General features: G+C 38.4%; 1 protein-coding gene across 4 annotated transcripts in view; it reads right to left on the reverse strand.

The window, feature by feature from the left end:
* Positions 1-9,489: 9,489 nt before the first annotated feature.
* Positions 9,490-15,474, reverse strand: part of mRRF1 (mitochondrial ribosome recycling factor 1) — a 64,640-nt gene continuing 58,655 nt past the window's right edge. For all 4 annotated transcript variants that reach the window (XM_090369908.1, XM_090369909.1, XM_090369906.1 and 1 more), the window contains exons 6-7: positions 13,443-13,599; positions 9,490-9,686 (exon numbers count right to left, since the gene is read on the reverse strand). In XM_090369908.1, the coding sequence (XP_090226034.1) occupies positions 9,603-9,686; positions 13,443-13,599 (241 nt within the window). In that variant the 3' untranslated portion in view covers positions 9,490-9,602. The remainder of the gene's footprint in view (positions 9,687-13,442; positions 13,600-15,474) is intronic.

Genomic DNA, 15,474 nt, shown 5'->3' on the forward strand with positions numbered 1-15,474 from the left:
GTCAGGGAATGACAACCGCATATCCCGGAGCAATATGGCCTTAGTTGCTAATGCTCCTAAAAAACAAATAACAAACAATTTTAAATTCAGTATCTTTAAAGAATCTGTTAAGCTGTTTGTGCCGCTGTTCAACATATGGTGGTGAGAAACGAGAAGCAGGAGTGGGCTTTATGGTCGATGCTCAGGCCACCAGTAGTGTGATCGCTTTCCAACCAATATCGGACCGCCTGGCAGTCCTTACTGTCAAGGGCACCATCAAGACCCATATTATCTCCGCCTATGCGCCAACTGAGACTAGCCTGGACCCGACCAAGAATGACTTCTACAACCAGCTCCAACATACGCTGGATTCAATTCCGCAGACAGAAGTGATCATCCTTGCAGGGGACTTTAATGCCCATATTGGCGTGGACAGATCTGGTTGGGAAACAACAATGGGCAAGTTTGGCCATGGGAAGATCAATGACAACGGACTACGTTTGTTGTCCTTTGCCGCATCTAACAACCTGATCATTGGAAACAGCCATTTCCAGCACCCTCAAAAACATCAACTTACATGGCGAAATCCATCTGGCAAGGACTCAGCAATCCTGGACTACATTTTGATCAATGCCAGATTTCGCTCATCACTCATGGATGTTCGTGCCATGAGGGGACCTGATTGCGGATCTGATCATTACCTCATCCGGGATAAGGTGCAGCTCAAATTACGGCATGCAAAAAGATCATCTCGGTCAGCCAAGCTGGACTGGAGGCAGCTAATGAATGTTGCCAACAAACAGGCATATCAGATCGCCCTATCCAACCGCTTCTAGATGCTGGCTGTGCCAGCATCTAGAAGCGGTTGGATAGGGCGATTTTTTCGTTTTTCGTTTTTTCCGTTTTAATTTCTGGAGGGTATCATACGGAAGTGTTCTACGTACTATATCGAGGTATACTCCTCTTATTATTTTACTAATAAATGTGTAACATAAGCCAGAATATCACCAGTGGATTAACACTGACGGATTCCATACTGGCGATCGTTGATCAGATGGAACGTTTCTAGGTAGTTGGAAGTTAATTATTTTTCCACTATTTTAGAAAGAGCAGAAGTAATTGCAATGGGACCATAACTGGATGGGAGGGATTTGTCACCCTTTTTAGGAACTGACCGGATATGAGCAAATTTCCAAGCAGAAGGAAAAACACGTTTTGAATAAGAAAGTGAAAAAAGGCAGCAAAGAACAGAGTAATTACAGGAGCACAGGTTTTGAGAACAAGTGGAGAAATACCATCAGGACTTGGAGCTTTCTTAGCAACAAGATTTGTCAAAATCCTTCTGACATCCTTTTGACAAAAGACGTGAACTGGATGAGAATTTGAAGATTAGTGGTAACCTTGAATTGCTTGAAATGGAATTGCAGTGTTAGTTCCCTGAGCTTAGAAGAGAAGCTGCACTGGTAAGAAACCCATTCTCTGCTTCCCTGAATGTAGCCAGCATTCCTGATGAAATACAGGATGAATTCTTGGATCTGCAGAACAATTCTTTGGCACATAATTTGTTTTATGAAAAATGGCTGACTCAGTTCTGATGTGCTATGTATCAGTCATATCCAAATGTCACCACACTTGCCTTTCGAGTTTTACTTCCATTTGCCTCTGCATATCTCTGCGAGAGTGGATTTTCAACTCCGCTTCATATCAAGAAACAGACAATGTTGAGACATGAGGTTGGCTTTAACAAACAATTCAGCTGTGAATTATATTCTGAAAAATCTATTTTTAATGTGTTTTCTTTACCCTATTAAAAATGCCTTTTTATGCAAATGTGGTGGGGGTCATAGGTTACTTGGCTATTATAAAAGGGGGTTGCAACTCAAAAAAGGTTAGGAAACACTACCTTAAGGTAACAAAGACCACTGACTGTGGCCTTTATTACCTTACCCTGCATAAGCCTTGTTGGCCTCTCACATCAGCAGGCTTGTTTGTTTGTTTAGATTTTATTGGCGCATTAGCATCTAAGGCTATAATGCGCCAAGACCACATCAGCAGGCTGTTTATGACCAGTGTTGGACCAATCTTAAGACAGCCATATGTGAAAAGTCCACTAAGACTGTAGTTTCTAAGATATTCACACTGGCTGGTCCGGTCCTAACCATGCTGCATGCAGTCGATACTGTTACCAAAAGGCACTGTTTCACAAAAAGAGTACCTAATAAAGTGGCAACTTAGTGTATGGACTTCCTTCAATAAAAATGGTGCATTCCTTTCCTGCAAGTTTGATAACTCTTGATCATAAGTACATTGGTAGATGACACACTGGACTAAACCAATGGTGATGTATCCATATTAGCTTGTGAATAATCTTTCTTCTCTGGCTGTTTTAACTGGGGAGAATCGGTAGTTAATACGATGGGGAAGACTGACAGGCAGTACTGTGTTAAGGAGTTGGGCATGTTTGATAGTGTGTACAGAATATTTAAAAATTCCATACTTCACCCTAATGTTGCGGATTCACTTTGTTGATATCAGGAAGAGCCAAATTAATGGAACAAACTTATCCAAAACAAAATAACAATTTGAAGTTATATTTCAATGCAGACAGTGAGATATTTGCAAATGGCTGTACATGTCTACTAAATTCAATTTGTCTTGGGGACACTTTAGTCCTAATGATAAACTTTGGCCTTCAAGGGTTGTGTTCTCATTAGGGTTGATACTGTTATATGTAAGTCTAACTATATTGCTAATATTTTACTTTAAGTAGCATTTCCAGAAAAGGTGAGATATGTCCCCCAAGAAGGATATATATAAAAAAAATATGTAATTTGTAGCAAGCAAAACAAAGTTCACAGTAAAAACTAGCAAAAGCAAACTACTGTATGTCGTCTTATAAGGTGCACCTTTTTCCCTTATAAATACATTAAAAAAACCACCTAGAATCTTAGGAGTCAAAGTGACAAAACAGCATATGTGCAAAACTGAGAGTTAATGGATGGTTAACTTCTTCTTCTTCTTCTTTGGTCCTTAGCTGGCAGCTGGGGGAGGCGGTTGGCCACGCAACCAGTATGCTGCTGTAGGTTCCGCAGGGTTTCGGACTTGCTCTGTGATGTTCTTCCATACCTTACGATCCATGGCTTCAGTCCTGGCCTGGTTAAGGTCGAGACGTCGGCTCTTCAAGTCATCTTCCACTTGCTTGGCCCACGTTTTCCTAGGCGCGGTCCGTTGGATGCTCCATTGGGTGGGTCGTTGTCTCCAAAGGAGTGTGGATGGTATTCTGTTCGTGCCCATTCTACATACGTGGCCAAACCATCTGAGCCTTCGCTTCTGGATTTGGTCGGCAATGGTTGGTTGCTGTTGGCATCTGGCGCGGATGGTATCATTAGTGATGCGGTCGCGAAGAGAGATGCCCAAGATCTGCCGCAGGCATCGCATTTGGAATACCTCAAGTTTGTTCAAATCTAACTTGAGACAAATCCATGTTTCCGATCCGTAAAAAAGAATGGGCAGGATCAAAGTCCGGAAGAGTCGGATTTTAGTCTTTGTGGAAATGTTGGTCCTCTTCCACAGACACCATTTGAGCGAGGCGAACGCAGTGGCCGCCTGTCCAATTCTGCTGTGGATTTCCATGGTGGATGCAACTTTCTTCTCCTGGACCAGCGACCCAAGGTATTTAAAGTCCTGCACTTGCTCGATCTGGACGCCTTCGAGATAGATGGTGGCTTGCGACCCATCTGTTGTCAGGGCCTTTGTCTTACCAGCATTGATCTTCAAACCGTATGGCTGGGCAATGCGGGCAATGTCGTAGAGGATGTCCGTGGCTTCAGCGTCGTTACCGGCAAAGATAGCACTATCATCAGCAAACATCAGGTCAGTCACATAGTGATCCTTGTCATATTGTATGCCCTGTCTGTTTCTGAATGCTTGCCTCATAATGGCGTCGACCACGATGTTGAAAAGCAACGGGGAGGCTACATCCCCTTGGCGGACTCCAGTTTGGATGGTAAATTCCTCAGATAAATCATTCTGGATGCGCACCTGGCTGGTTAAACCGTTGTATGCAATTTGGAGGAGTGTGATGACTTTTCGAGGTACATGTTCAACCTCTAGTAGTTTCCATAAGGCAGGCCGGTGGACACAGTCGAAAGCAGACTTAAAGTCAATGAAAACAATGACGGTTCGCTGTCCACACCGGATCCTCTCCTCCATCAACTGACGAATGGCAAAGATTTGATCACAGCATCCTCGCCCGGGTCTAAATCCTGCCTGTTCTTCTCGACTGGTTTGCTCGCGATGTTTTTGCAGTCTTGACTGGATGATCTTCATAAAGACCTTTCCGATGATGGAAAGGAGGCTGATGCCACGGTAGTTCTTGCAGTCCCGGTTATCACCTTTCTTGTGGATCGGTACGATAATAGCTTTCCTCCATGTTAACGGAATTTGTTCAGTGCACCAGATGGTTTTGAGGAGTGTAGTCGGCGAAGCAGTACATCTCCCCCGGCTTTGATCGCTTCTGTGGTGACTTGGTCCACTCCTGGTGCCCTGCCATTCTTCAGGGATTGTATGGCTGCTTTCACTTCTTCTACTGTAGGCTCAACATCGACCATGGAGACCTCAGGGGGGTCGATCGAGAGTGCTGTTGCTGGCGGTCCCTGAGGTGGGTCGTGATTATACAAAGCTTTGAAGAATTCACTCCACCGTTGCAGGCGTTCGGATGGTGATCGCACGAAGGTCCCATCAGCATTCTTGATGTTGTCACTAGTCAATTTGGTCTTTCCACTCAGACATCTGAGGGTGCGGTAGAGAGTGCGGTACTCGTTTTTGGATGCCGCCACTTCAAGATCGTCTGCCACTTGGTTACAGTATGCTTCTCTTTCTGCTGTCATTCTTTGTCGGACTTCTCGGTTTAGCTGCCGGTACCGTTCAAAGTCGACCAACTTTGCCTGTTTCCGTTTGTCCACGAGGTCGAGGCACTCGTCTGATATCCATGGTTGCGTTCGACGTCGGGCAGGTGGACATAGGGGCTTGGCACATTCCAGGATGGCATCAGAGATCTGCTTTTCTTCTTCATTTATATCCTCGGGCACAGCCAGCATCTAGAAGCGGTTGGATAGGGCGATCTGATATGCCTGTTTGTTGGCAACATTCATTAGCTGCCTCCAGTCCAGCTTGGCTGACCGAGATGATCTTTTTGCATGCCGTAATTTGAGCTGCACCTTAGCCCGGATGAGGTAGTGATCAGATCCGCAATCAGGTCCCCTCATGGCACGAACGTCCATGAGTGATGAGCGAAATCTGGCATTGATCAAAATGTAGTCCAGGATTGCTGAGTCCTTGCCAGATGGATTTCGCCATGTAAGTTGATGTTTTTGAGGGTGCTGGAAATGGCTGTTTCCAATGATCAGGTTGTTAGATGCGGCAAAGGACAACAAACGTAAGCCGTTGTCATTGATCTTCCCATGGCCAAACTTGCCCATTGTTGTTTCCCAACTAGATCTGTCCACGCCAATATGGGCATTAAAGTCCCCTGCGAGGATGATCACTTCTGTCTGCGGAATTGAATCCAGCGTATGTTGGAGCTGGTTGTAGAAGTCATTCTTGGTCGGGTCCAGGCTAGTCTCAGTTGGCGCATAGGCAGAGATAATATGGGTCTTGATGGTGCCCTTGACAGTAAGGACTGCCAGGCGGTCCGATATTGGTTGGAAAGCGATCACACTACTGGTGGCCTGAGCATCGACCATAAAGCCCACTCCTGCTTCTCGTTTCTCACCACCAGAGTAGAATAGCATAACCGCTTCATTAGGTGCTGGTGGTTGGATGATCATCGTTCCAGACCCGGTGAGTCTTAATTCGGATAATGCCGCGATTGATATCTTGCACCTAAGTAGTTCTTGGGAAATGATTTCCTTTTGTCCAACGTGGTGCCCCGTTCAAACATTCCATTCGCCAATGTTAATTGTCCTTTTCGGCGTAGTAAGCTTATTGCTGTGGCCAGTGATCCACTTCACACCAGCACCCTGGGTCCCCAGTGCTGGCGCATCGGCTACCCCGGATGCGGTAACATTGTTATAACAGCTTGTTCTGTGGCCAGTGGTCCACTTCCGATGGTTAACTACTATAGGTTAGTACGATTTTCAGTAATTACCAGGCTGTTGTTGGAGTAACAAGTGAATTCCAGTTAAGCCCTAATTAATGGCAAGAAGATAAAATTATACTACTGGATTTAAGCTAAAAATAGTACAATATGTCAAAGAAAATGGGAACAGAGTAGCAGAAAGAAATTTCAGACCACCGTCTACTGAGATGATTTGTCAATGGAGGAAGTGGGAAGTTTTATTATAAGAAGTTGATAAAACAGTCATGTCCAAATGTCATCATGCTTGCCTTTTGAGTTTTACTTCCATTTGCCTCTACATATCTCTGCGAGAGTGGATTTTCAACTCTGCTTCATATCAAAACAAAGGTATAACTAAAGCACAACCTTCGAAAAATTCCACCTAAATGGCCAAATTTGGAAGAAAACTTGTGTAGTTGAATAATGGAAATTTGAGAAGTGGGTATTGAAGTATTTACTAAAATGATAATAGTAGAAGCATGGAAATGAGCAGCTGATAATGGGATACACTACTTTAAAGGAACTGAACCTTTGGTGTTATCGCTTCATGAAAAGAAACTAATTAAGTTTAAACAAGAACTAGAATAGCCCAGAGAATGCCTGCTGAGTACAAACAGAAAATATTAGATTTCTACAAATTTGTCCTTAATCCTAGAAAACGAAACAGCTACGAACTTAGCCAAATCGGGAATATGGATGAAATTCTGTTGACTTTTGATGTGCCATCCAATAAAACCGTAAATCTGAGAGGGCAAAAATCTATAACTATTCAAACCACTGGACATGAAAAGACACTACACTGCAGTTTTAACTTGTTGTGCTGATGGGATGAAACTTCTGCCACTGTTAATTTTTAAAAAGATAAACTGCCAAATGGAATTCATGCACTTGTACAACCAAAGGGATGGATGAAGAATGTATCAAGGATTGGTTTATAAAATTGGATTACCGTGTAAAAAGGCACTATCAGTATGGGATCAGTTTAGAACACATAGGACTGAATTCCGGGTGGCTTAACTTCCCAGTTACAGCTGTTAGATGCCAACATCAATAAGCCATTCAAGAATAACATGCAGGAGCAATGGAATAAATGGATGATAGAGGGGAACCGTGATATGATGCCTCCAGGAAGGATGAACGTCCATCAATAGCACAAGTGTGTGAATGGGTGCTGAAGTCATGGCATGATATTAAGACTGAAATTGTGGTCAAGTCCTTTAAAAAATGTATAACTAATGCGATGGAAGGCACTGAAGGTCATTTATTGTATGAGAGTGACAGTGATACTAGTGAAGATGATGTTGAGGATAACGATGATCAAGTCAGTAACGAATCTGAAGAATAATACTAAAATAATAATCCTATAACTTTTTTTATTGGCATTTGGGTTTTATTTTTATTGAATTTTAAATTTCCATTGTATTAACAATAAATTTTTTTCAAGTTTTTTTCCTAAAATTTACTGTTCCAAAATTATTATGCATCTTATAAGCTAACAAATATGGCATTTCTTACAGATCAGAACCAGCTACTGCAATGGTTTCCAAAGTATGGACCACTTTTCTAATGTTCTCTTCTGCAGTACATTCACTCAAACAATGAAATTTTTATAAATAGTAGTTATACTATAGATTTTTCCATTTCTTCAAAAAAAAAATATATTGATGAAATAATTGCATATGGATCACTCAAATTTACTTTTTTGAGTGATCTCTGGTAGGGTAACCAGTTACCATATTTATCAGTTGCAATATATTTTTAATTATAAATTTAATAGTTTAAATTTCTGCAGACAGCATGTGATTTAAGGATAAAGTCACATTTAGGACATAAAACTGCAAATGCAAAAAGTGTGCATAAACTGACAAACATTTTGTATATATTTTTCTAAGCTGCTACTGACTTCATAATTTTACTGTGGTAATATAAAATTCACTTGTTTATAACCCAAAGTAGTACACTGTTGGAGGTGGGGGAAGAATTTCCATAGTCTGATCTAAAATGTAAACCAGCCAAATCACATTTTCTATGTAAAATGGTTTTTGGGATGATGTTTTTGCCTAAATGGTGATTTCCAGGAATACCTTAATCATGTAACCCAAGGACTACTTGTTATTAAAAAACAGCTTTTTTTTTTTGTAAACTTCTTTGTGACCAATCAGCTATTTTTTTGCTGATGCTATAAGTTTGCTTTCTATTGTCAATACTAACTTCTCAAATATCCACTACTAGTTCCTTAAATGTTAAATGTTCTCCAGGCCTCTTCTTGTTCAGTAATGAGATGCAATCCCTTTCAATCCTTGTGAAACCCAGTCTTTTCCCATCTCACAAAGAAATCTGTTGTTCCCATGCTCATCTTCAACAATACTCAGATTTCCAGAAAAGAACACATCTTTACATACAGGAAGAGACTCCAATTCTCTAAAATGTTAAGCATCTACATGGAGATCCCATTCGATGCTTAAGGTCTTAAAAGGGTTAGAGAGTTTAATTACTGGGAATCTCAAATGCCAAAGCCTTAAGAGACTCAAACTTCACACATCATTCTTTTCTAGGGTGATGCAAACAAGGGTATATATATTCAAATTAAGGAAAGATAATTGTAGACTAGATACAGTTAAACCTCTCAAATCAAGCTACTTTGGGATTTGATCCTTGCTGAATCTTGGGAAGTTGAATCATAAAAAAATACTGAATCTCTATAAATATATTTTCATACTAATGCAGCCTTTATTTTACTTTTTTTTCAAAGGGAAAGGAAATGTATACTGTTGCATTTTTGATGTTGTTTATAAACTACAATCAACAAGTTCTAAAATTCACTAAACAGTAAATGTTTGGATTTTTTTTGGCGCATTAGCAGCTAAGGCTATAATGCGCAAAGTAAATGTGTTTAGTGAATTGTTACCTCAGGTTAATACTAAATGAACAGCAATTAGACAACCCGATGACCAAAAAAATATATCATTATCATAAAAAGTATTGCTCTGAGAATCTAGCTGAGGACAAAATTTGCCTAACAGATAATGAATTTCAGAATTTGGGAAGTGTGACTTACGTGAAAATTTGCTTTTACCATCTAACTTTGTACAGATAGTAAATTGACTTATGTAAATTTAATGATCAATTAGGTAAAATTAGGGAGACTTAAAATTTTTCTTTTTTAGTTTTTGATGGCAGATTCCACATAAGCTTTATTTATTTGTATTGCTCTGCAATTTCAGTAACCCCATTCCTTTTTATACAGCTGCAGCTTCTGCTACATGCTTTCTTTACAAATATTTTCATGGATGCTGTATTCTGAATTAGCACAACTAAAAACTTTTCAATCTGTTAAATGCTTCACTGCCCATAATCCTACTTTTGTTTTTAAATTAATGCAACTAGAAACAAAAAAAAAAAAACTTTATTTTATTTTAAAACATTTTCTACACTGTCAATTTACATAGGTTGCTAGTATTTCTAATTTACACTCTACTTAATAAAAAAAAAAAAAAAATCAATATCAACTTTCACCAAGAAGTTCCTTTGTTTTTGATTTCATCAGCTTTTCTGCTTCAGACAGATACTGAATAGTTATGGCTTTTATCTGAGAAAAAAAAGAATTATATTCTAATATATGATTTATAATATTAAGCATACTAATATGTCAACACTTAAAAGTACTGTCAGTTTTTGTTCAGGTTAGGCAGCTTCAAATACTTGAAATAAAAGCACTTCACCTGTGTCAAGTTTAGAATCCATTATTAAAAGAATCTAATAAAAAATTAAAAGTTAGGGTCAATAACCTTACAGGCTTGGTACTGCCAACCCTAGGCACGTGTCAGCAGGTGGCACTCAAATTTTCTACAGCACATCAACGGTATGATTGAAGTATGATTAAAGCAGCACACCAATGGTATGATTAAAGTAATTTAATGCAATGTAATTAAATTATACTGTAATTTAATGAAATAATAACTGAACATTATAAGAAACCCACATGTTTGGGAACACTGGTTCTTTCATCTGTGGAGAATTGATATTGATATACAATTATGAAATTATATCTCAAGTTGCATACAATCTTCTGCTGACTCAACAAAGCCAAGAAAGAAGTGTTCAGAGAAAAAGATTATTGTGAACAAAGAACGGTTAAATAGTCAGTTTGTACCTTCTTGATTGGATATAAGGCTTTTCTTTGCTGCTAGCCATGCTGAAGGGAGTGAGGAAGTTGCTCTTGTGAACTGCTGCCAGATGCATTGTTGATGCCTCTGGGAAAACTGTCAACTTGCTGCCATTAAGGTCCGAAACCTAACTGAGCTGGAAGTTTGAAGGTTAGATTGGGGATTGTGGTTATTTTGTGGATTATTCCGATGGCTGTTATTCCGTTGACGATCCACTGAAGAGAGGATTCCATTCAAGTATGTAGACTTACTATCCTCAATCCTATACCCAGGATTGGAGATAGCAACTCTACCTGTGTTTCTGTTGATGGTTTTTCTGTAGTCTTTCTATATGTGGAAAGCTCCTAGCCCAAAGTGATACAACATTCCATGCCATATCACAAAGCCATGCCTTCCAAACTGATGTTCCTAAAGTCTTAAAACATCACCAAAAGAAGGAGTTACGTTCCAGAAGCTTTCTACACACAAAGACTATAGGAAAACTGTCAAGAGAGGCAGGTACGGTTACGATCCCCCAATCCCAAATAACTTTTCAATGGAATGTCAACCAAACCTAACAACCCACAAAATAATCACAACCCCCTAAGCTTCCAGTTCCATTAGGTTTCCAGACTTTAGCAGCAGCCAAGTTGACAGTTCAACCAAAGGCAACAATTCACAAGAGCAACTTCATTATGGGGAAATTGTATGGTGTTTGGCATGGCTAGCAGTGAAGGAAAGCCTTATGTTCAATGAAAAAGAACACAAACTGATCATTTGATTTTTCACTGTTTCTGACATTTCTCTAGACTCTCTTCTTGGCTTCATTATGTTGGTGTACCATAACAGAAGGACTGTATGCAACATTTCTTCTATAGGCATCTTCTTAAGATGTCATTTCATAGTTGTATAACCATACCAATTCCCCACAGAAGGAAACATGTTTTTTTTTTTTTGTAATGTTCATTTATTAAATTTTTAGATTATGTTAATTCAATGCCATGTACATTTTAATCAAATAAAAATTAATTTAAAATTAAACTTTAAATAATTCAGCAACAAAAACTTTGCATATCTTCTTTCATTTTCTACCAATTGATATTTATAAAGTTTATCTCAACTTAAGTAAAAATTTCACACTGAGACAGTGAAAGGGTATAATAAAGAACTAATAAAGCACATAATACAAGAAAACATGCATCCTGGTACATACATACAGCTTGGTAATTTTTTTAGGAGCATCAGCGACGAAGGCTATATTGCTCTGCATATACTGTCTGTAAATTGTGTATGTTCTGTGGTCGTTTTTTCCATTTACTGGATAAAAAACCCAATTTTCCAGGAGGAAAAACCATGCTACCCTCGCCTGAGACCAACTAAGTCAGCCACGTTGTGAAAAGGCCCACAAAAATTCTTCGTCTCATCAACAGGACTCGAACTCAAGCCTTTTCCACCTGGTGTGGGAAGGACAGCGATTCTACCAACTTTGAAACCCATGAGGAATGGGGGGGGGGGAAATACAGCTATTTTACACAAAACTAGGCAGGCATACTGAAGAGCTTCATCCCCCCACACATCAGTTGTGTTGTTATTTTTCCCCCCCTTGAAATAAAACTGTTTATGTTAGTTTCAGAAGTAAACTAATGACATTTTTAGACTAAACTAAGCGCAGGGGAAAACTCTGCTACTGAGAAAAAAAGCAGTTGATTGCACAAAATTTAAATTTATAAATTGAAAAAAATCTAAATGGCAATACTTAGTCCATTTTGAGGGTTTAGTGTCAAATAACATTAACTACAAAATTTTAGTTTTACTTAGTACAAATAACAATGTATATCATGTCATAGAATTGTATTTCTCTAGTACTTTACAAGTTAGCTTGGGCTGTAAGCACATTTCCAGTAAACCAAAACAACATTAAATGACTTTTTCTTGGTTAATTACAAAAAATGATAACTACAAAAAAAATGATTTTGTACTTAACATTTTGACATTAAACCCTCGATTTTTTATAAAAAATTTAAAAACTGTAACTAAAATATGACAAAAATGTTTCAAATGGCAAATAGTTTTGCCTATTGCTCCTAAAAATAAGAGATGCTTTTAAATTGAAACACCTTGTATATATACTTTAAATACTTGCCTTTCTATCATTATGGAAAATACATGGACTATCTTTCCCACTTCGATGGCTAGCAGCAGCATTTTTCAAGCAATGTTTTTTGTTGGGGAGAGACTATGTAACCAGAACTAACAAATTTGGCCACAATAAGTGCATAAAAATTCTCATTGACATGGCATTTTCTACACAATGTGGAGGGAGAGCACTTACAACAGCTGCTAAAAGGGAGCTTTATGATAAATGATTAGAGGAGTATGACATTAGATTCTAACCAGGATCCTGAAACACTCTGGATAATGCAGAATCTGCAAATCAGTCATCCACACTGAGATCTAACTGAGGCATGGGCACCGGCAGGATATTCTGCAATGTGGTGCACGTGGGAATAAATTTTTTGTTCACCAAATTTTCAAATACATGCAATATTTTAATTAAGTCAAGTTTGACTGATTTACGTATACAACTGAGCCAACGTTTCATGATCAGTGAGAGGAAAGTACTTGTATTTTGAAAGAATGAATTTGTATTGTTTGAATGTTTCAATAAATTAATGAAAATATTAAAAATTGTGTATTACTTCGAAATCCAACGGTGATGCACTTGAATCCACGGCATCCACGAACCGAGGTGTTTGAGGTTTTAAAAGAGTTGAGTGAACAAACTGCTGATGGCATCCTTACTCTTTCTCACATCTCACACATTTAAAAAGGATAGTTGCAGAATAGATATGCATAAATTGATCTTCAACCACACCAAACCAAACTGAGGTGAGTCATCCATAATGAGACCTAATTGAGGTGTCTGAGGCTTTAAAAGAGATGTGTGAACAAATTGTTGACTGATGGCATCCTTACTCTTTCTCACATCTCACACACAAATATAAATTAAAACTGAAAAATGTTGGTTGCAGAATAGATATGCATAAATTGATCTTCAACCAAAGTAAATGACCATTAGTATAAACCTCCCCAAACTGTTGCATACAGCTACATCCATTTTTCCTCACAAATTAAAATTCTTGACCCCTTGAAAAAAATTTTAGTATTAAAAATACCTGTGTAAATAATTATAATACTACCTGCTCTTGCACTTTGAAAATCAGGTCTTCAGAGAATCCTTCCTTCAATTTAACTTCTTTTATAAAATGATTCTGAATATTCTTTAGTTCATCATTAGCTTTATTCAACATCACTTTGGCATTTTTTGCTAAATTTTCTCTGTGTTCCCTTGTTACTCTGCAAAATACACAAGATAAATTACTATTTTCATATATAAGCATATTTTAATTCCCACAATAAGATTTTTGTTTCAAATATGTTTAATTTTTAAAAATTGGAAAGCTTAATCAAAAGTCTGCTTACCAAATTCTATGACAACTATTTACAATTACTTCAGATAGAAAAACCCAAGCTTCCAAGTTATAAAACAAAAACTGATATAAGCTAAAGGCCTTGATAAATTCCTGACATGGTCAACAGGATTCAAATTTCCAAACAGGTGGAACAGCTATTATACTGCCAGAAGCCAAAACTTTCATTTTAAATAAGGTTCCAATATGATAAAATATAGTTCATATTCCAGTATACCAGGCATTGCACATGCATGTAGTTGCAAAGGTTGCCTAATCTTGTGCCCAGCAAAGAGTACAGTTTTATCATTTATTTCTTACTCTAATTATACTCATTTTTAATGTGATATGCCTGGCAATACTACACATCCCTGTGGAAGATTGTTACTTCAAACAAACCTTTATGCAATTATTATTTTTTTATTCTCATGATATTTTTCATTTTCATATACATGTGTGTTGTCTTTGTTAGACTCAAGGCCTAGTCTTTAACTTTGTATGTGTCAGCTTTTGTCGCTGGCCAGCTGTATGACAGCTCACTGGCCAAAGGTCACAAGCTCAAGCAGATGTTCAGTGTAGGATATGAGCTCAGTTGACCCTGTGTTATGATCACCTTTTACAACCATGACCTATTTTTGCATAAGTTTTAGCTTCTAGAGACTGCCTAAATAAACAAGTTAAAAGAAAATACTGACAATGAAATTGGCCTGTTGAAATGCCTGGACATCCATGCCAACACAATTCAAAATAAACTGGTTGGTTGAGCAAGCCTATACATTTTTGCATTTTGGAGATTATCCTCTACTACTGGCACTTATCTAGTCTATAGTATTAGGACTCTTTTTACTCTAAGCTCTTACCATAACTTCATAAAATATTGTCACAGAACAAAAAACAAAGTGTCTTCTAACAGTGTAAAACCTTCCTTAAGATTTCAAAGGAACCTTTCTTGGAAAATTTCAAACTGAATTATGGCTGCTGAAAACCACTCTGAAGCCAATATCCACCGTCCAAGTTTCTGATTACAAGCAGAAAGACTGAATACTGATGAATGCCAGGAGCACTTAGCAGCAGTTTGTTTCAGGCTATCCTACTGATAGCCTGAAACAAATTGCTTCCAAAGAAGATCATTGGACAATATTCCCACCACTGATGGGCCTACGCACGCTGTGGATACTTCACAGCCTATTCCTACTGTATATGTTAAGAATATTACTGATTCTAATGGAGGTCCACCAGTGCCAACCAATGCTCCTATTGCAGCTGTACTAAACACCCACCAGAAGGCCTATACTATTTACAAGCAAATAAATGAATTTTTAACAAATGAACAGAACAAAATCACCAAGCTGCTATCAACTTTGTCACTAAGAGGTGGTGCAACATTGAAATTATTGTTAATGACCTCATCACTGACAATGAAGTCCTAAAAACCAAAAACGAAGTGCTACAACAAACAGTCAACTTATTTGCAAAGCTACCTCAATGCAAACTTCCTTTAACCTGGGCACATCTGCCAACAAAGTTAAATGAAGAACTACAACTGCATTTCTTGTAATGAATGCTCACCCAACTACTTCTTATGCTCAACATGGATTATGTGACTCTGCTGATCCCCAACCAAGAGAAGATACTTCTTGCCCCCATAATCAAGACTAAAGCCAATTTACCTCCAGATCTAAACCTAATGTCCTGAGCTCCAGTGATGACATCAGGGCAGAAGTAGTTCAAGTACTAAAATCCTTCATGAAAGACAAAAATT

Source organism: Mastigoproctus giganteus, chromosome 3, assembly GCF_048544385.1.
Source record: "Mastigoproctus giganteus isolate SK-2022 chromosome 3, ASM4854438v1, whole genome shotgun sequence".
NCBI lineage: Eukaryota > Metazoa > Arthropoda > Arachnida > Uropygi > Thelyphonidae > Mastigoproctus > Mastigoproctus giganteus.